The sequence below is a fragment of the Bos mutus genome, chromosome 16 (genome assembly GCF_027580195.1).
Source record: "Bos mutus isolate GX-2022 chromosome 16, NWIPB_WYAK_1.1, whole genome shotgun sequence".
Taxonomy (NCBI): Eukaryota; Metazoa; Chordata; class Mammalia; order Artiodactyla; family Bovidae; genus Bos; species Bos mutus.
In genome coordinates, this window is record NC_091632.1 from 29498715 (window position 1) to 29515382 (window position 16668).

Genomic DNA, 16668 nt, shown 5'->3' on the forward strand with positions numbered 1-16668 from the left:
ATCAGAGAGCCAGAGCCTGTGGTTCCAGTTCCTAATCCTTGAAGAATATTAATATTAACATTAATCAGCCCCAGCTAGAAGGGTGTCATCCGTAATAAATAAAAACATGGAAGCCAAGTCAGCTCTTTCTAGAAGATAATGAGTAATTAAAAGAGGGCATGTTAGCCATGTAGACATGCCATGAGGAATTGAGAACACCATTTTCTACTCTACTCACTAAGGCCTTTCTAGTTCCCTTCTACATTCTCTCACTTTGCCCCACCTCCACCATCATTTAATTCAATATGAACAGGACCCTAGATGGATATCAGAACCATTGATAGTGGGCCCCCTAGGAAATCAACCAGTTTTTTCTAGATAAGGCCATTGCACAGTGGTTTCCCCTGGCTGCTCGGTGCCGGGGCCAGGACTTGTGAGGGATATGTGCTGAATATCTGGAAGCCCGGAAGGACTGGGTGTGATGCAGTGCCCTCTGGCTCAGGAATATGCAAGAACCAGTGGGGAAAAAATAGCTCACAAGAGGCTGTTCCAAGATTGATATCTTTTTTTTTTTTTTTCAACAGAAGAGCAAGTTTCCCCAGAAGGCATATTTCATATACACAAATACAAATGTCTGTTGGGTTTTTGAGCATCTTAGCAACTGGTTGACTGAGCTGTTGGTATGGCTGAGCAGGGACACCTTTTGGATATTCATGATGCCCTCACTGGCAACCAAGTTGGAAGTCTCAGATGTTTAGACAGGATGCTAATTCATAGATCTTTCCTTGGGGCTCAAAGAAGGTGAAGGCTGGACAGCTGGGCACACACAAGAAGCACGGTTCTCTGTCCTTTGTCTCATAAGCTCCTGACAGAGCAGGGCTAGCCCTCTCAAGCCATTAAGTGCCCTTCCTCCACCCAAACTGGGAAGTGCCAGTCCTGAAAAAAATCACAGCCTCAGGGGACCTGAGATCCAGTGTCCATTCACCCATTGCCAAACCATGTGTCCTCAGGAAAGAGTCCATCTCACTGTCTCATTATCCCCATCTGTAAAATGGGATAACAATACACATCCTCTCTCTAACAGACCAGGCTAATGTAAGGAGGAAAGGAAAGGTAAGCGCTTACTAAAGTCCAAGGCTCACTTCTCAAACTTTTTTTTTTCTATCGGCTCTTCCTCATTTAGTCATTGATGGGCCCACGCATATCCTAGTTCGAGATGTCTCCGACACCGTGGCCTTCGTGGAGTGGACCCCACCTCGAGCCAAAGTCGATTTCATTCTCTTGAAGTACGGCCTGGTGGGCGGGGAAGGTGGGAAGACCACCTTCCGGCTGCAGCCTCCCCTGAGCCAGTACTCGGTACAGGCCCTGCGGCCGGGATCCCGATACGAGGTGTGGGTCAGCGCGGTCCGCGGAACCAACGAGAGCGAGGCCACCGCCACCCAGTTCACAACAGGTGAGGCTGCGAGCGGGGGCGGGCCTGGGGAGGGGAGAGGGCGCGGCGCCAGCAGGTATCGTCGGGGCAGGGGGCATCCAGGGAGAGAGATGGTGTGTGCGCCTGCATCCACAAATATCCCGTGCACTGCCAGAGGGAAGCGAGAGGTTTCCGGGCCTCCCGGTGCGGTTGCATCACAGAATGGAGGAGCGCCGGCCACCTGTGGAGGGGAGAGCTGGGTACCTGTCTTGCTTCTGCTGCCAGCCAGGTCTGTGACCTGACATAACTCTTCCCCTCCGGTCTCACATCTTTCCTTTATAAAATGAAACGTTTGTCCTGAAGTCATTGACACATCCCCATTGCTAACCCAAAGGGCAATTTTGTGAGAGTTCAGTGACCCTTCCTGGCGACACTTCATTGCTATTTGCTGGAAACAGTGGTAATGATTCCATAGATCCACAGCGACTTTACCAGCACCATGGCGCACCTTGGAGTTGGGCAAAGCCCATCCGTGTCGAAGCAGGCCTTCTGCCTGAGAATGGTTTACTCATCCTTGTGAGCACTTGCAAGAGGGCTAACATAGACCTGGCTCCCACGGAGGGCAGGCTGAATGAAGCCCATGTCAATGCCTCCTCCCCAGCTGGGATGACCGGCCACCCACTTCCCAAGGCAGTCAGGACTTTTAAAGAGCCTTGGGAAAAGCCAGACCTCATGACCTGCTCCCTGGTTCTCTTGGAGCCCATCCGGCCGGCCAACTAGTGGACAAGTAGGTCAGTCACAAGCAGATGCAGGCTCGCCAGTGCTCTTCCTGGGTCAGCGGGTGCTGAGATCCAAGAGTGAGTCTCTATCTAATCCAGACTCCGTGTCTCTGCCTATCTGCCCTCTGGAGGTCACAGGTCAAGGAATGTCTCTGCCAGCTCCCAAGGTGGCACAGCAGTCAAAGGGAACTGCAGGCATCTGTAAGATCTAAGAACCAGCATCTTCCATCAGAATGAAGTAGGAGAATCACTAATCAAAGCATCCCACATTAAGTGGTGGCCTACGAGCCTGTTACAGGATGGGGCAAGTCAGCCAAGGGCTTCAGGGAGGCTCCATTACCCTCTGCTTGTGTTTAAAATCAGCTGATAAATATAGCAAAGAGTAAGACAGATGGAGGCCAAAATATCCCCTAGATTAGAACAGGTAGCTTAGTGTTAGAATCGAATGGGCTTGCCAACTGATGGCCCCTGTGAGTCTGGGCAAGACTCCCATGTCATAGAAGCTGGGGGCTACTGAGGTTAGGGCTTATAGCACAGAGGAACAAGCAGAGGCTGATCCCCATGGTCAGAGGGCTCCCTTGAGAGGGGAACCAGAATGGTTGTGCCCAGTCTCACTACAAAAATTACCATTGAGGTGAGTCCATCTTCCCCATGGAAGAAAAAGGCTGAGAATCTCATAACAGCTTTCCCTCCACCCCAAAGGAAACATTGGGTTAGGGAGAAGATTTCCCTATTGAAGAGACCAAGTGTGAACACTGAGGAAATGGAGAAGACAGTTGATTCTGAAAGAGACCCTCTCAGGCTTTCTCTCCTGTCCCTGTGCTAGACTCTAGCCCAGCCTGGGGTCCCTGGTCTGATTTTCTACTAAACACATGTTGGGTTCCCCTGTGACGGTGTATCTTTAGAACAAAGGAACTACATTCTGCCCATTTCTCTTGCCTTCTTTTCCCTCACTCAGCCAAAGCTGCTCGGAGCCTCACACAAGGTCCCTTCCTGGTGAATTCAAGGTCAGTCCTGCCCACCCCCAACCTTAGCACCCACAGCAGGACCTGCTCAGGTGGTGGGACCTCCTGAGAGCCACAAGTCCTGCATTCTTTTTCAATTTCAAGATAGTTTTTGTGTGAAAAGTGGTTTCTTTGTGGCTGTGCTCAGATAAGCAGTTTGAAGAGGCTGAAAAGGAGACGAGAGCTTTCAGGCGGAAGCACGAAAAGGGAATTCTTGATGTTTAGGTTGACGAGATGGAAGCAGGACTGGCTGGTGGCCCAGGAAAATTTCAATCAAGACAATTGCATTCTGCCTCCTAGAAGCCCCCACTCCCCACCATGAGTTTCCGTTCTTGGCGTGATTTTCTGTTTCTGGTTGCTTCGTGCATGGGCAGCTGTTAGGTGCCTGCTTCCTGCACGCAGCAGCAGCCTGTACCTGCAACCTGCCCTGCTCTGCTCGAGGGGGTGGGGGGTGAGTGGTGAGGGGGCCATGGGGGCGGGGAGCTGTGGACAGACTTGCTCACCAGCTCTCAAGGCCCGGAGTTGACAGGTGCTGTGCTGAATGATGAGAAGGTGCCTGGACCCTCACAGCAGGGCCTTCAGTCATTTTAGAACTCCGCTTAAATTCAAATTAGCCAAAGTGCTTTTCCAGGTGATGGCTTCGACACTAGGAGCGCACTAATTGCACAGGCAATTAAAACAGAGATTTGCTTCCCGAGTGGTGAGCAGGGTATCTGCCTGGGTCTTATTGCCGCTCAGAAAAAGGAGGGCATTGATGGAAGCCCACCAAAGCCAGTGGTTAGAGAGAAAGGGTCCAGGAAGATCCGGAGGCCAGTCTCACAAACTTCGCCACTCTCCGTACGTAGCTCTGGTTGCAGTTGCCCTCATAGGGGAATTCCTAGGACTCTCCTGGTGAATTTTTTTTTTTTTATGTGAACCATTTTAAAATTTTTATTGAATTCCCAGAAGGCTCAGCAGATAAAGGATCTGCCTGCAACACAAGAGACACAGATTTGATCCCTGGGTCAGGAAGATCCTCTGGAGAAGGAAATGGCAACCCACTCCAGTATTGTTGCCTGGGAAAACCCCATGGACAGAGGAGGCTGGCGGGCTACAGCCCAAAGGGTCTCAAAGAGTCAGACACGACTAAGTGAGAAGGCGCATTGCAATATTGCTTCTGTTTTATGTTTTGGTGTTTTGGCCACAAGACATGTACTTAGCTTCCAGATCAGGGATCGACCCCTGTATTGGAAGGGGAACTCTTAACCCTTGGACCACCAGGGAAGCTCCTCTTCTGGTATATTCTCCCTCACAGCCCTCAGAAGGGAGCCAACACCTTGATCTCAGACTTCCAGTTTGTGAGACAATGTTTCTGTTGTGTAAGCCCAACCAGTCTGTGGCCCTTGGCTGCAGCAGTCCTGGAAACTCATTTAAAGGCCCCACAACAGTTGGAGCTCCCACCTGCTGGGCAGGGAGTATGCTCTGGGATTCCCCAGGAAATGCCTCCGCAAGTTCAACCCTGATGGTGCTTGTCAGCCAGCCAGGACCAGCTGCCCTCAGTCAAAGCTGTTGTTCTTCCTGCACCCCCTCACTCTGAGCATCCTCACAGTCCCCAGCCAGAATATTTAACAAGACTTTCTCGAGGGTTTTGAAGGAGCAGACAAGACAGAGAATGGACAGTATTTGTTTCTCCTGTGTTTAAAGAATACCTAGAGGTGCCAAGCACTGTCCTAGGTAGTAAGGCTGCAGAATAAACAAGATAGACAAGATACCAGTTCATGTGAGTTGTATTCCAGTGAGGGGAACTGGACAAGGAAAAAGAAAGGAACATATGACTATATGGGACCGTCTCAATTACGAGGACCATGCTAAAAAATGAAATTAATGATACAGAGGGAGTAGTCAGAAAGGTCTCTCTGAGGGGCTGAGGTTTGAATCAAGACCTAAGTGACCTCATGGGGGCTTCCCAGGTGGCTCGGTGGTAAAGAATCTGCCTGACAGACTCGGCTTCAATCCCCTGGAGGAAGAAATGGCAACCCACTCCGGTATTCTTGCCTGGGAAATCCCATAGACAGAGGAGCCTGGTGGGTTATAGTCCATGGGGTTGCCAAAGAATCAGACATGACTTAGTGACTAAACACCAACAGCAAAGTGACCTCAGCCATGTGAGGGTCTGGGAAGAGCATTCTCTGCAAAAGAAGCAGTCAGTGCAGAGCCCAGAGGTGAGAATAAGCTTGAATGAGTCAGGAGTAGGAAAAAGGCAGTGCAGCTAGAGCACAATGAGTAAGGGAAGAATGCTCCCAGGTGCCACCGGAGAAGCAGGCAGGGCCAGACCATGCCGAGCCCTGCGGGCCACCTTGAAGTTCAGTTCAGTCACTCAGTCGTGTCCAGCTTTTTTCAACCCCGTGGACTACAGCATGCCAGGCTTCCCTGTCCATCACCAACTAATGATGGGCTACCATTAGGAGCTTGAAATAGGAAGCAATGGAAAATTTTCAGGCAAAGTGCTTGATCTAATTTATGTTTCAAGTTGAGAGTCCACAGTCCCACCCCCTCTCCAGGGCCTCCACTGGGCATCTGATTTTGCCTTGCTCCTGGCTTGCTGGTGTGTTGTAGAGACTAGCCCAGCTCCCACTTGCCAGGGGGCCCTTCAGCTGGCCCTCCTGGAGGTCAGGCTCCAAGACCTAGAGGGAGCAAATCATTTCACTCCAGCCTAGTCCTAAGACACCTGCCTTACCCAGTTCTCATTCCCAGGATTGATCTCTTTGGGGATCACTGACATTGGAAATGTCCGGTCCCTTCAGAAGAAACACTGCTGCCTGTCCACAGGGCGTAGACCCTAAGGCCCCAAAATGCAGAAAAGAAAACCATAGTTTACCATTTCCAAAAAAACTACAGTCTACCATTTCCAAGGTCTTTAGTTGTGAAGAGCAGTAGGTAAATAGGAGACTCAACCTGGACCCTAAGTGATTTTTTTTTTTTGCTCCAGTTCCATTCAGAACACACCCCCAAGCCCCACCCAGTCGTTTGCCAGCCTCTCTTCCCCCACACCCCTCCCCATTGCCAGAAAGATTGAGGGATGTGAGATTTAGAGACCTGTAGTCCAGAGCATTCCTCCCACATGCCCCTCTACTCAAGCTCCTCTCACCATACAATTGCTGGAGAAATTACACACACAGCTCGTGCAGAATGCACGGTTTCCCGCATGCCAAACCCACACTGAGTAAGGAAACATTTCTCAGAAAAATAAGCTGCAGAGGCATAAATCTGCTAAGAGATTCACCCAATTTACATCCCTAAACAGAACACTTCTCACTCTGCAGCAGCTGCGCTCAGACTGATTCACAACATCCCATCTTCCGAAAGAACAATCGGTGGAGACTTGCCTGGCATTTACAAAGTAAAACAGTCCACTTGAGGTTTTCCCAGAACAAATGGCTGGTCCACTCCAAAGTTAAATTCAAGTCTCAAAGTCAAGACCTATTTAGAACTTTTTAAGTGGCAGTTTGTCAAGACAGCACCTTTTTACCCTGTAAGTTGTTTTATGTTGTTTCTGCCCAAATAAGCCTGCCAGAATGACCAGTCCTGGGAGAGAGAACCAGCCCCCCACAGTTGAGGGAGAGACCCCAATGCCAGAGGTCTTTTCATTACTGTGGAGTTCTTGGAACTCCAAGGAGCAGGCATGGGGGTGCCAGGTTGTTAGAACTCAGGGAGAATTGTGGAAGCACCAGTAAGTCAACCCAGGGTTTAGACACCTAATTTTGTACCAGTCCCCAAACTGTACACTTCCACATGCATTGTCTCATCTTTACAACTAGAAAAGCAGTATTCTTAGCCCATCTTACAGATGTAACCATCAAGGCCCAGCCAGATGAAGGCTTGCCTATGGCCCCATTACATTTAGAATTAGAAGTGGAGGTCAAACTGAGACCTGACTCCAGAGCTGACTGATTTCCACTATATCACATCCCCTCTCTCTGTACAAACCTTTCAGCATGTCTATGCAAGTAAATCCAAGGGAAGACATCTTATACTTCAAAATCTTGCAACCAATCCTCTGTTTTGCTGCTTGGTGATCAAATTTGAAATTACACTCTTTCATCTCAATTGAGTGCCATCTCTGATTTCCTCCTTCCGGGAATTCCCTTAGTCTCAGGCTTAAGATACTAACTAGTTCATTTTTCAATTTCTAGAACACCACTAGAACTTCTGAATGGGAATGGGGAATGTGTAAAGTGTATTGATGTCTAACTACCAAATAAAACTGTCTCCAGCCTGCCCATGGAATCTGTCATGGCCAACCTGGCAGACCAAAAGCTAAGGGGCAACCCCTGGGGTTCACTCAAACAAAAGGCAGAGGGTGAGATGTGGGCTCTCACTGCAGAGCCTATTCAAGTTCAAGATGCATGGCAAATGCACATTATCCTGTGTGATGTTGGTGATGTCTTTTTTTTTTAAGAGATTGATGCCCCCAAGAACCTGCGGGTTGGTTCCCGCACAGCAACCAGCCTTGAGCTCGAGTGGGACAACAGTGAAGCAGAGGTTCAGGAGTACAAGGTTGAGTACAGCACCTTGGCGGGCGAGCAGTACCATGAGCGGCTGGTCCCCAAAAGCATCGGACCAACCAGCAGAGCCACACTCACCGGTGAGTAAGCCCTGGCTCCTGGGGGCACGGCAGTTCCTGAGCTCCTCCCAGCCCTCTTCCCAGCCCTGCATGCCCACATCCAACCGTTGCCAAATCCCTCTGATATAATCCACCAAGTACCTATGGCATGTATCTACTGTTCTCCATCGCACTGCCATCCCCTGGTGTAAGCTACTATCACTTCTTGTCTCCACCACTGCAATAACCCCCCATTCTCTCCTGGCCCCTCCACTGTCCTCTTCACTCCATCGGTGATCTTTTCAAAGTACATTTCTAACTATTGTGCATCCATTTCAAGGACTTCAATTGCTTTTGTGATAAACTCCAAACCCTCCCATGGCCTTGGTTTCCCTACCATCTTCTCCAGTCTTTTCCATCTCCCATATCTCCTGGTGCTCCCAGTGTTCCAGGCCCACAGGCCTACTTTTTTTAGTTCCTCAAACACCCTCCTGCCCCAGGGCTTGGCACATGCCATTCCCTCTGCTTATCAGGCTCTCTCCTCCCACAACTCGCTTCACCTCATGATGGCAGCTTCCCTTCCAGCTCTCAGTTCACCTGTCACTTCTCTGGAACCCTGACTGGTTCCTAGGTGAGGTCAGGTCATCCTGCCTGGCAATGTCATCTTGCTGATGACCCCTCACCTCATAGCACTTCTCAAGTTATCCTTGTGCGCTTGTGGGTATGATTATTGGGTTGTTGATCTCCAGCTTAGACTGAAGCTCTGTGAAAGGGGGCTCATGTCTGGTTTTGATCACCATGATTCCCCAGCATCTAGCACAACATCTAGCACTTCCTAGGTCCTGGATAAGTGGTGAATGAATGGATAAATGCATGCATGAATGAATGAGAGCAACTGCACACAAGCTACAAGAAGCCAGTGATAAGCTGATAAATTAAGAGCCTGGTCATGCCTTCTGCACCCTGTAAAGCGTGTGAGTGAGGAGTTGTTGAAAGGTCTTAAATAGATGATGCAGTGCAGATCTGTACAGCTACAGTGGAGATCAGACAGGAGGCGGGCAAGGTCAGAGGCAGACAGTGGTCAGGAGGCTGTTTGGAGTCAGGGAGAGATAATGGTGGAGCGAACTAACACGATGCTCCAGGTCACCGTGATGCTTGGCTGGGGAGCATTCTGTGTCCCCATGTGGATGTGGAGCCCAGCTAGTGCTCTTCCCGGGCCTTAGACACACCCATCCAGGAAAACCTACCTCTAGGCTTTGCTGAAAGGTAGATGGCTGGAAATGGGGGTACAGTTTTTAGATGGAGACTGTTCAAAACAGCTATGGACCAGAGGCCGGTGGTGTGCTGACAGAGACTTTGTTTATCCTGTGTCTTGGCTTCTCGCAAAAGCATTTGTCATCTCGATAGACCAGGGATCCACAGCAAAGACTGCGTAGAGTAAACAAGGGCAGGATAATCAAAGCTGTTTTCCTCCTGAACTGAAATCGCAGACCGCCTTGCCAAATGAGGCTAGTTAAAGTAAATATAATAAATGCTTTTTCCAGACAGACGTACTCCTGAAAACACAGAAAAGAGATGGAAAGATATGCTGACCAAGCAGGTTAATGGGGGTGAATTAAACATAGCAGGAACAGACCAGCTGGCATAGGGCCTTTCCAGAGAGCTGGAGACATTCACAAAAATTAAGCTAAACAAAAAAACCTGCAATGATACAAGAGGGAACTGGTTCTAGGCACAGCGTATCCCTGCCCAGAGCCGCAGGCTGCTTTGGCAATTACCAGCTTTACAAAGATGATGGCTTGATGTTCGGATGGAGGATACGCTATAAAATCATGGGATATAGAGAAGAATTCACTCACATCCTAGTTATTATTTCCCATTAGTGGAAAAAAAGAAGATTCTACATTCATTGGTCATCTGTTATCCCAGGGAGCTTCACATAGTTTTAGCTTATTTCATCTTCACAACAACAAGACTCACGAGGGACATGAGAACGAAAATATTGCCTGCCATATCAGTCAACTAAGGTGCCATCAGCCATCGCATTACAGCCACCCCAGTCATCATCCCCATTTTACAGATAAGGAAACTGAGGCTCAGAGAGTTTGGAAACTTGCCCGTGTCCCCAAAATTACCAAGGGAGCCATGAAAGGCAGTTGTGAAGCCTAGTCAAAAGCTCCCATCCATTTTCACAGCTGCTCTTACTAAAGAAGCAACAGCAAAGGAAGGGTCAAATTTTAAATGTTGCAGACTTCCAAGGAATGGGAAGATTATTATCGAGGAGTGAACTCAGAGATATTGGTTTTTTTATTTGAGTTGGGCTTATGAAATAAAACTATAAATATATATTACATATAATTATCCCAGGGAGCTCACTGCTGGGAAGATTTATAAAGGCAAATAGCCTTATGTGATTTAAAAAGGGATTATAGGCATGTAAGGAAATCAAGTATGTCTGTACTTGCTGAGATGCCGATTACAAGGATCACTGGCGCTCTTACTGTGGTGTCTAGGGAAAGAGAAGGAAGGACTCTGCTGGAGGCAAGGCAAAAAGAGGGAGAAGTTTGATCCCAGCTCTTAATAGTTGTGTTTTCTCCCTCACTGTCCTACCTGGATGCTAAAAAGGAGAGTTTTTCAGCTCCTAAGACTTGTTTTGGGATTTTTTTGTTGTTGTTCTTGTTCAATTTGTTTGTTTTGGGTTCCCAGCAAGTTATTTGCTTGTATATATAAAACAGGACTCTGGGCACGGTGGGAAGGACAATTCCAGGCTCATCTGAAGCAATTCCTTCCTGGCCAGAAAGCACAGGAAGGACTAGAAACTTCAGCTCTGCCTATCCCCACCCTCCCTATCCCTTAGTCAAAAACAACTGCAACCATAACAGAAGGTACCATCTCTCCTGCCCCATTTTATTTGAATGCTCAGTCCCATGGGACACGTTAAGAGCCAAGACTCTAAACTCTGTGTGTGTGTGTTAGTTGCACAGTCATATCCAACTCTTCGCAACCCATGGACTGTAGCCCACCAGGCTCCTCTGTCCATGGGATTCTCCAGCCAAGAATATTGGAGTGGGTAGCCATTCCCTTCTCCAGTGGATCTTCCCAACCCAGGGATTGAACCCAGGTCTCCTACATTACAGGCAAATTCTTTCCCATCTAAGCCACCAGGGAAGTCCTAAGACTCTACATCTAGGCTCAACTACATCCTGTGTGGTTTGGAGCCATTGATATGACCTTTCTAAGCTTCTGTTTCATCATATGTAAAAGGGGAATGTTGCCACCTGCCTCATAGCATTTGATGGGGCTTTAGTGAGATCATGAACTTAATGAATTTAAGGCCATTCTTCTAACATAGCAAAGTACTCAATACTCAGATGATGACAATGATGATGATGAATAAGGGCACAGAGGAGGAGGTCTATGAGCTAAGAGATGGTTTGAATTGACACCCTGTATAAGTACGGCACAGAGCAGATTCCCAGCTTCTCAAAGTGGGGTGTGTGGGGGGACCTGTGGCAATGGGCAGAATCCTCTCCACCTAGATCTATAGAATCAGAGTCTGCATTTTAAAAGCTCCTTGGGGATCTGTGTGCACATTAATGGGCAAGAAGCACCAAGTTTGAGCATGGCTTCTTCTTTTTTTTTTTAGATTACCAAATTTTCATCACTGCCTTTTTATGTTTTATTAATTTTTATTGGAGTATAGTTGCTTTACAGTGTTGTGTTACTTTCTACTGTATAGCAAAGTGAACCAGCTTTATGTAAAGGAATGGATAAAGAATATGTGGTGCATATAACAATGGACTATTACTCAGCCATAAAAAGGAATACCTAGAGCATGGCTTTTGAAATCGCCCACTTAGGCTTGAGACCAACTTCATTGATGTGTGTCTTTGGCAAATTGCTTCAATTTCTGTGTTTCTGCTTCCTGGCCCAAAGGACATCAGGTCTACCTCACAGGTTGTTTTGAGGATTCAATGAAATCATATTTATTTATGTATCTGAGCACTGGCACATAACAAACATTCAGTAGTCATTTAACCTTTTATAGTTTTTAATCCCTACAAAGCTCAGCCTGGGTCCTTGCAACCTGGCCTCTGCCAGGCACAAGTTCACACACCCTTTATTCTCAGAGTTAGGTGACTCCAAGTCCCTCAAGTTCTATGGCACCTGTACTGGATATTCTTTGCAGAAGCCCTGGTCTCTGCAGCCACCTCGTACCCCTTTACTGTGGAACACAGGCCCTTCCTGACCCCAGGGCTCAAAGTCACACAGAGACCTCACAGCACCTCCCCACCCCACCCCACCTCCCCCATCATATAACCGCCTCCCCCCACCCCCACTTTGCAATGCAGAGGCCAGGCTGGGGCACAGAATACCAAACCTTTCTTCTCCATTGGTCTCTCCAGGCGATGCCCAGGAGTATGGATTTGTTTCTCAGCGACAGACTCCATGACTACAATGATTTTTCTCTCTGCTCTGGTAGCTTCTATATCTTTAATGATAAGTCTTTTTTTGTAGGCTCAGCCTCTCAGCCTGGGGGCTTCCCAGGTGGCACTAGTGATAAAGAACCCGCCTGCCAGTGCAGGAGACATAAGAAATGGGGGTTCGATCCCTGGGTTGGGAAGACCCCCTGGAGGAGGGCATGGCAACCCACTCTAATATTCTTGCCTAGAGAATCCCATGGACAGAGGAGCCTGGCAGGCTACAGTCCAAGGGGTCGCAAAGAGTCAAACACACCTGAGGCTACTTAGCACTCACACACTCAGCCTGGACCACGTCTGCTTGGCCTGTGTTCCATACCTGGAGTCCCAAAGGGGTCCCTGAGTGTTATATAGGCTCACCACTCACTGACTTCCCTCTAGGTTAGATCTGGCAGCAGGTACCAGGGACTGGCACCACCACTGTTTTCTGAAAAGCAGTGACAAACCATAAACCATACAGAAAACTCCTAGTGGAGGGAGAGTGGGAGGAAGTGAGGAAGTGGGGGTGGGGAAGGAAGGAGATCCTCATTGTTTGAATGGACTTTGTTTAAAAAAACAAAACAACAACAATAAAACCCTGCCTGAGATCGATGCAGATTATATGCAGATTATAAACACTGCTCTGGCCTGTGTCTGAGGGGACTCTATACCCTGCGCTCTGAAGAGCCTGTGGCTGCAGTGTTCTGTGGACAGGGGAAGGGGGTGTCTTCAGCCATGAAGAGTCTTGCCTGGTCGCCCTCAGGAACAGGAGCCCACATTTGAGGACCCCTGTGGTCAGGAGAAGGGCGAAAGGAGCTGGCCCGTAGGGCCAAGTGAGCCCTAGGCTGTAACCCAGCTCTGGGGACCTGGCTGTCACCTCGTCTCCATGGGGCAGCCCCTGAACACCTCTTGATGGCACCTCCTCACCAGCTGCCTCTGCATGGCAACCACCTGGATCTCCAGTCCACAAGCTGCTAATCAGAAAAATCATCCACAGGGTTAGGAAATCCAGGGGCTTAGAGATTCCTACAGACCTCATGGTGTAACACCAGACCGCAAGAAAACAAAGACCTGCAGCCAGCCACACACGACATCCTCACACACTCACACACATACAAACACACCAGTACAGGGCTGATGTCTACAAGCATGCCCCAGTCAGCCCTACGAGTTGCCGCCCTCCAGGCTTCTGGTGGCTGGGGAAAGAAAAGCGAGGCCTCGACCAGAGCCCACTTTGTTTCCTTGGGGCCCCAGTGGAGGTCTCGTGGTGAGAAGAAGGGCTCCTAGAGGTGCTTGTCCACAGGAGGACTTTCCACGGAGAAACCCAAGACCCCCTTAAAGGAGTCCAGCTGGCAAATCAGTGCCGATGGAGGCACTTGATGTTCACTTCATCCTGTCTGCACTCCCTGACATGCCAGGGCACAGGCCCCAGACCCAGCGCCAGACCTTCAACACCCTGCAGGCTCTTCTGGGGAGGAGGAGCTGGGCAATGGGCCTGGGGCCGGGGCCAGATGGTGCTCAACCTACTTTGGGCGAAGTCACAGTGACCCCAAGTGGTCACTTTGGTAAGGCACCCTCTGAGCATGGCTCCGACTCCCAGGGGCTGCAGAGACCCAAACAGAAGAAAGGACAGAAAGAGCGGAGGCTTCCACGCGGTCCTCACAGCTGGCACCTCCGGGCCTCTGCTCCCTATTTGCACTAAGGGGCTGATACGAGGGGACCAGGAGTCAAGCCAGGTGGGAATTTTTCTGTTTCTGCTTTGACTTCTTCAGCAGGGAATGCTTGTTTACAGCAAAGACCCACAGGTGGGATGTTCTTGTAGGACAGAGGGTGATGACCCATGTTCCTCATTAATCCCACTGGCAACAAAAAAGCTGTATATGAGAACAGTCCTTGGTGATGATTTTCTGTTTCAAACATAAGTTTGTAGGACCAGTCCCTTCCTTAAGTCAGCATGGAGTCTTCTCTTGATGCTTGAACATCATCCACACCCTCAAATCAGGGAGGTGTCCTCCAAAGCCTTTCTCATTCAGGGAACCCTGGAGAAGCATCTACCATTCCCCTCAACAAGATCAGAAGGGGGAAGCCTGAGAGGTTAGGCCCAGAACAGCAAAAAGTAGATTGTTGCCTACCTGGCATGATTTCAGGGGTTCCCAGAAGATCCTCTGTCTCCAAATATCCCCCCATCCGTGAAACCATCTATGAAATCCCCTGCTGGAGATTTCCCTGTGAGAAGCTCTATATTGGGTCCTTGGTTTTCATGAATTCTTTTACCAGATACACATTTGCCTGTGTTATTCCCTCAGCCTGCAATGCCCTTTCCCCAACCAAATATCACCTGATCATTCAAACTCAGCTCAGATATTCTCTCATAGAAGTCTTCCCAGCATCACTGTTGCCCCTCCCATGCTGCTTCTACGCATTATACCTTTTTTCACTATACTACATACTGAATTAAAATATTAAAAAAAAAAATCAAGTCGCTTGACCCAAAGACCTAAGAGTATAGTGAGGAGACTAACAAGAAAACTAACAATAACAACATAGCAGCATGGTTGTTAGGAAAACTAAGAGAGTAACTGCGAACTCCCTGGGGAGGGTCCCTGGTTTGCCCCTCCCTTTAAAGGCAGATGTCTTTCTTTTCCTTTAAAGGTTTTGATTTTTAACATTTATTTACTTTTTACTGCACTGGGTCTTTGTTGCTGTGTGCAGGCTTTCTCTCGTTGCAGTGAGGGGGCTACTCTCGAGCTGCAGCACGCAGGCTTCCCACTGTGGTGGCTTCTCTTGGTGGGAGCACCTGCTCTAGGTGCGTGGGCTTCAGTAGTTGTGGCACACGGGCTTAGTGGTGCTATTTCAGTAGTTGTGGTACCCGGGGCATGTTGGATCTTCCCGGGTCAGGGATCAAACCCGCATCCCCTGTATTGGCAGGCGGATTCCTAACCACTGGACCACCAGGGAAGTCCAAAGGCAGACATCTTCTAATGCACTCAGTTCAGTTCAGTCCCTCAGTCATGTCAGACTCTTTGCAACCTCATGGACTGCAGCACACCAGGCTACCCTGTCCATCACCAACTCCCAGAGCTTACTCAGACTCATGTCTGTCCATAGAGTCGGTGATGCCATCCAACCATCTCATCCTTTGTCGTCCCCTTCTCCTCCTGCCCCCAATCTTTCCCAGCATCCGGGTCTTTTCAAATGAGTCAGTTCTTCACATCAGGCGGCCAAAGTATTGCAGTTTCAACTTCAGCATCAGTCCTTCCAATGAATATTCAGGACTGATTTCCTTTAGGATGGACTGGTTGGATCTCCTTGCAGTGCAAAGGCTCTCAAGAGTCTTCTCCAACACCACAGTTCAGAAGCATCAATTCTTAGGCACTCAGCTTTCTTTATAGTCCAACTCTCACATCCATACATGACTGATGGAAAAACCATAGCTTTGACTAGACAGACCTTTGTTGGCAAAGTAATGTCTCTGCTTTTTAATATGCTGTCTAGGTTGATGATAGCTTTTCCTCCAAGAAGCAAGCATCTTTTAATTTCATGGTTGCAGTCACCATCTGCAGTGACTTTGGAGCCCAAAAAAATAGTCTCTCACTGTTTCCATTGTTTCCCCATCTATTTGCCATGAAGTGATGGGACAAGATGCCATGATCTTAGTTTTCTCAATGTTGAGCTTTAAGCCAACTTTTTCACTCTCCTCTTTCATCAAGAGGCTCTTTAGTTCTTCTTCACTTTCTGCCATAAGGGTGGTGTCATCTGCATATCTGAGGTTATTGATATTTCTCCTGGCAATCTTGATTCCAGCTTGTGCTTCATCCAGCCCAGCATTTCTCATGATGTACTCTGCATATAAATTAAATAAGCAGAGTGACAATATACAGCCTTGACGTACTCCTTTCCCGATTTGGAACCAGTCTGTTGTACCATGTCCAGTTCTAACTGTTGCTCCTTGACCTACATACAGATTTCTCAGGAGGCAGGTCAGGTGGTCGAGTATTCCCCTCTCTTTAAGAATTTTCCATAGTTTGTTGTGACCCACACAGTCAAAGGCTTTGGCATAGTCACTAAAGCAGAAATAGATGTTTTTCTGGTATTCTCTTGCTTTTTTGATGATCTAACTGATGTTGTCAATTTGATCTCTGGTTCCTCTGCCTTTTCTAAATCCAATTTAAACATCTGGAAGTTCACAGTTCACGTACTGTTGAAGCCTGGCTTGGAGAATTTTGAGCATTACTTTGCTAGCGTGTGAGATAAGTGCAATTGTGTGGTAGTTTGAGCATTCTTTGGCATTGCCTTTCTTTAAGATTGGAATGAAAATTGACCTTTTCCTGTGGCCACTGCTGAGTTTTCCAAATTTGCTGGCATAATGAGTGCAGCACTTTCACAGCATCATCTTTTAGGATTTGAAATAGCTCAACTGGAATTCCATCACCTCCATTAGCTTTGTTTGTAG

General features: G+C 48.3%; 1 protein-coding gene across 2 annotated transcripts in view; it reads left to right on the forward strand.

Moving 5' to 3' along the window:
• Nucleotides 1-16668, forward strand: part of TNR (tenascin R) — a 92132-nt gene that overhangs the window by 20865 nt on the left and 54599 nt on the right. For both annotated transcript variants that reach the window (XM_070384451.1, XM_070384452.1), the window contains 2 exons: nt 1163-1432; nt 7612-7797. In XM_070384451.1, coding sequence (XP_070240552.1) covers nt 1163-1432; nt 7612-7797 — 456 coding nt within the window. The remainder of the gene's footprint in view (nt 1-1162; nt 1433-7611; nt 7798-16668) is intronic.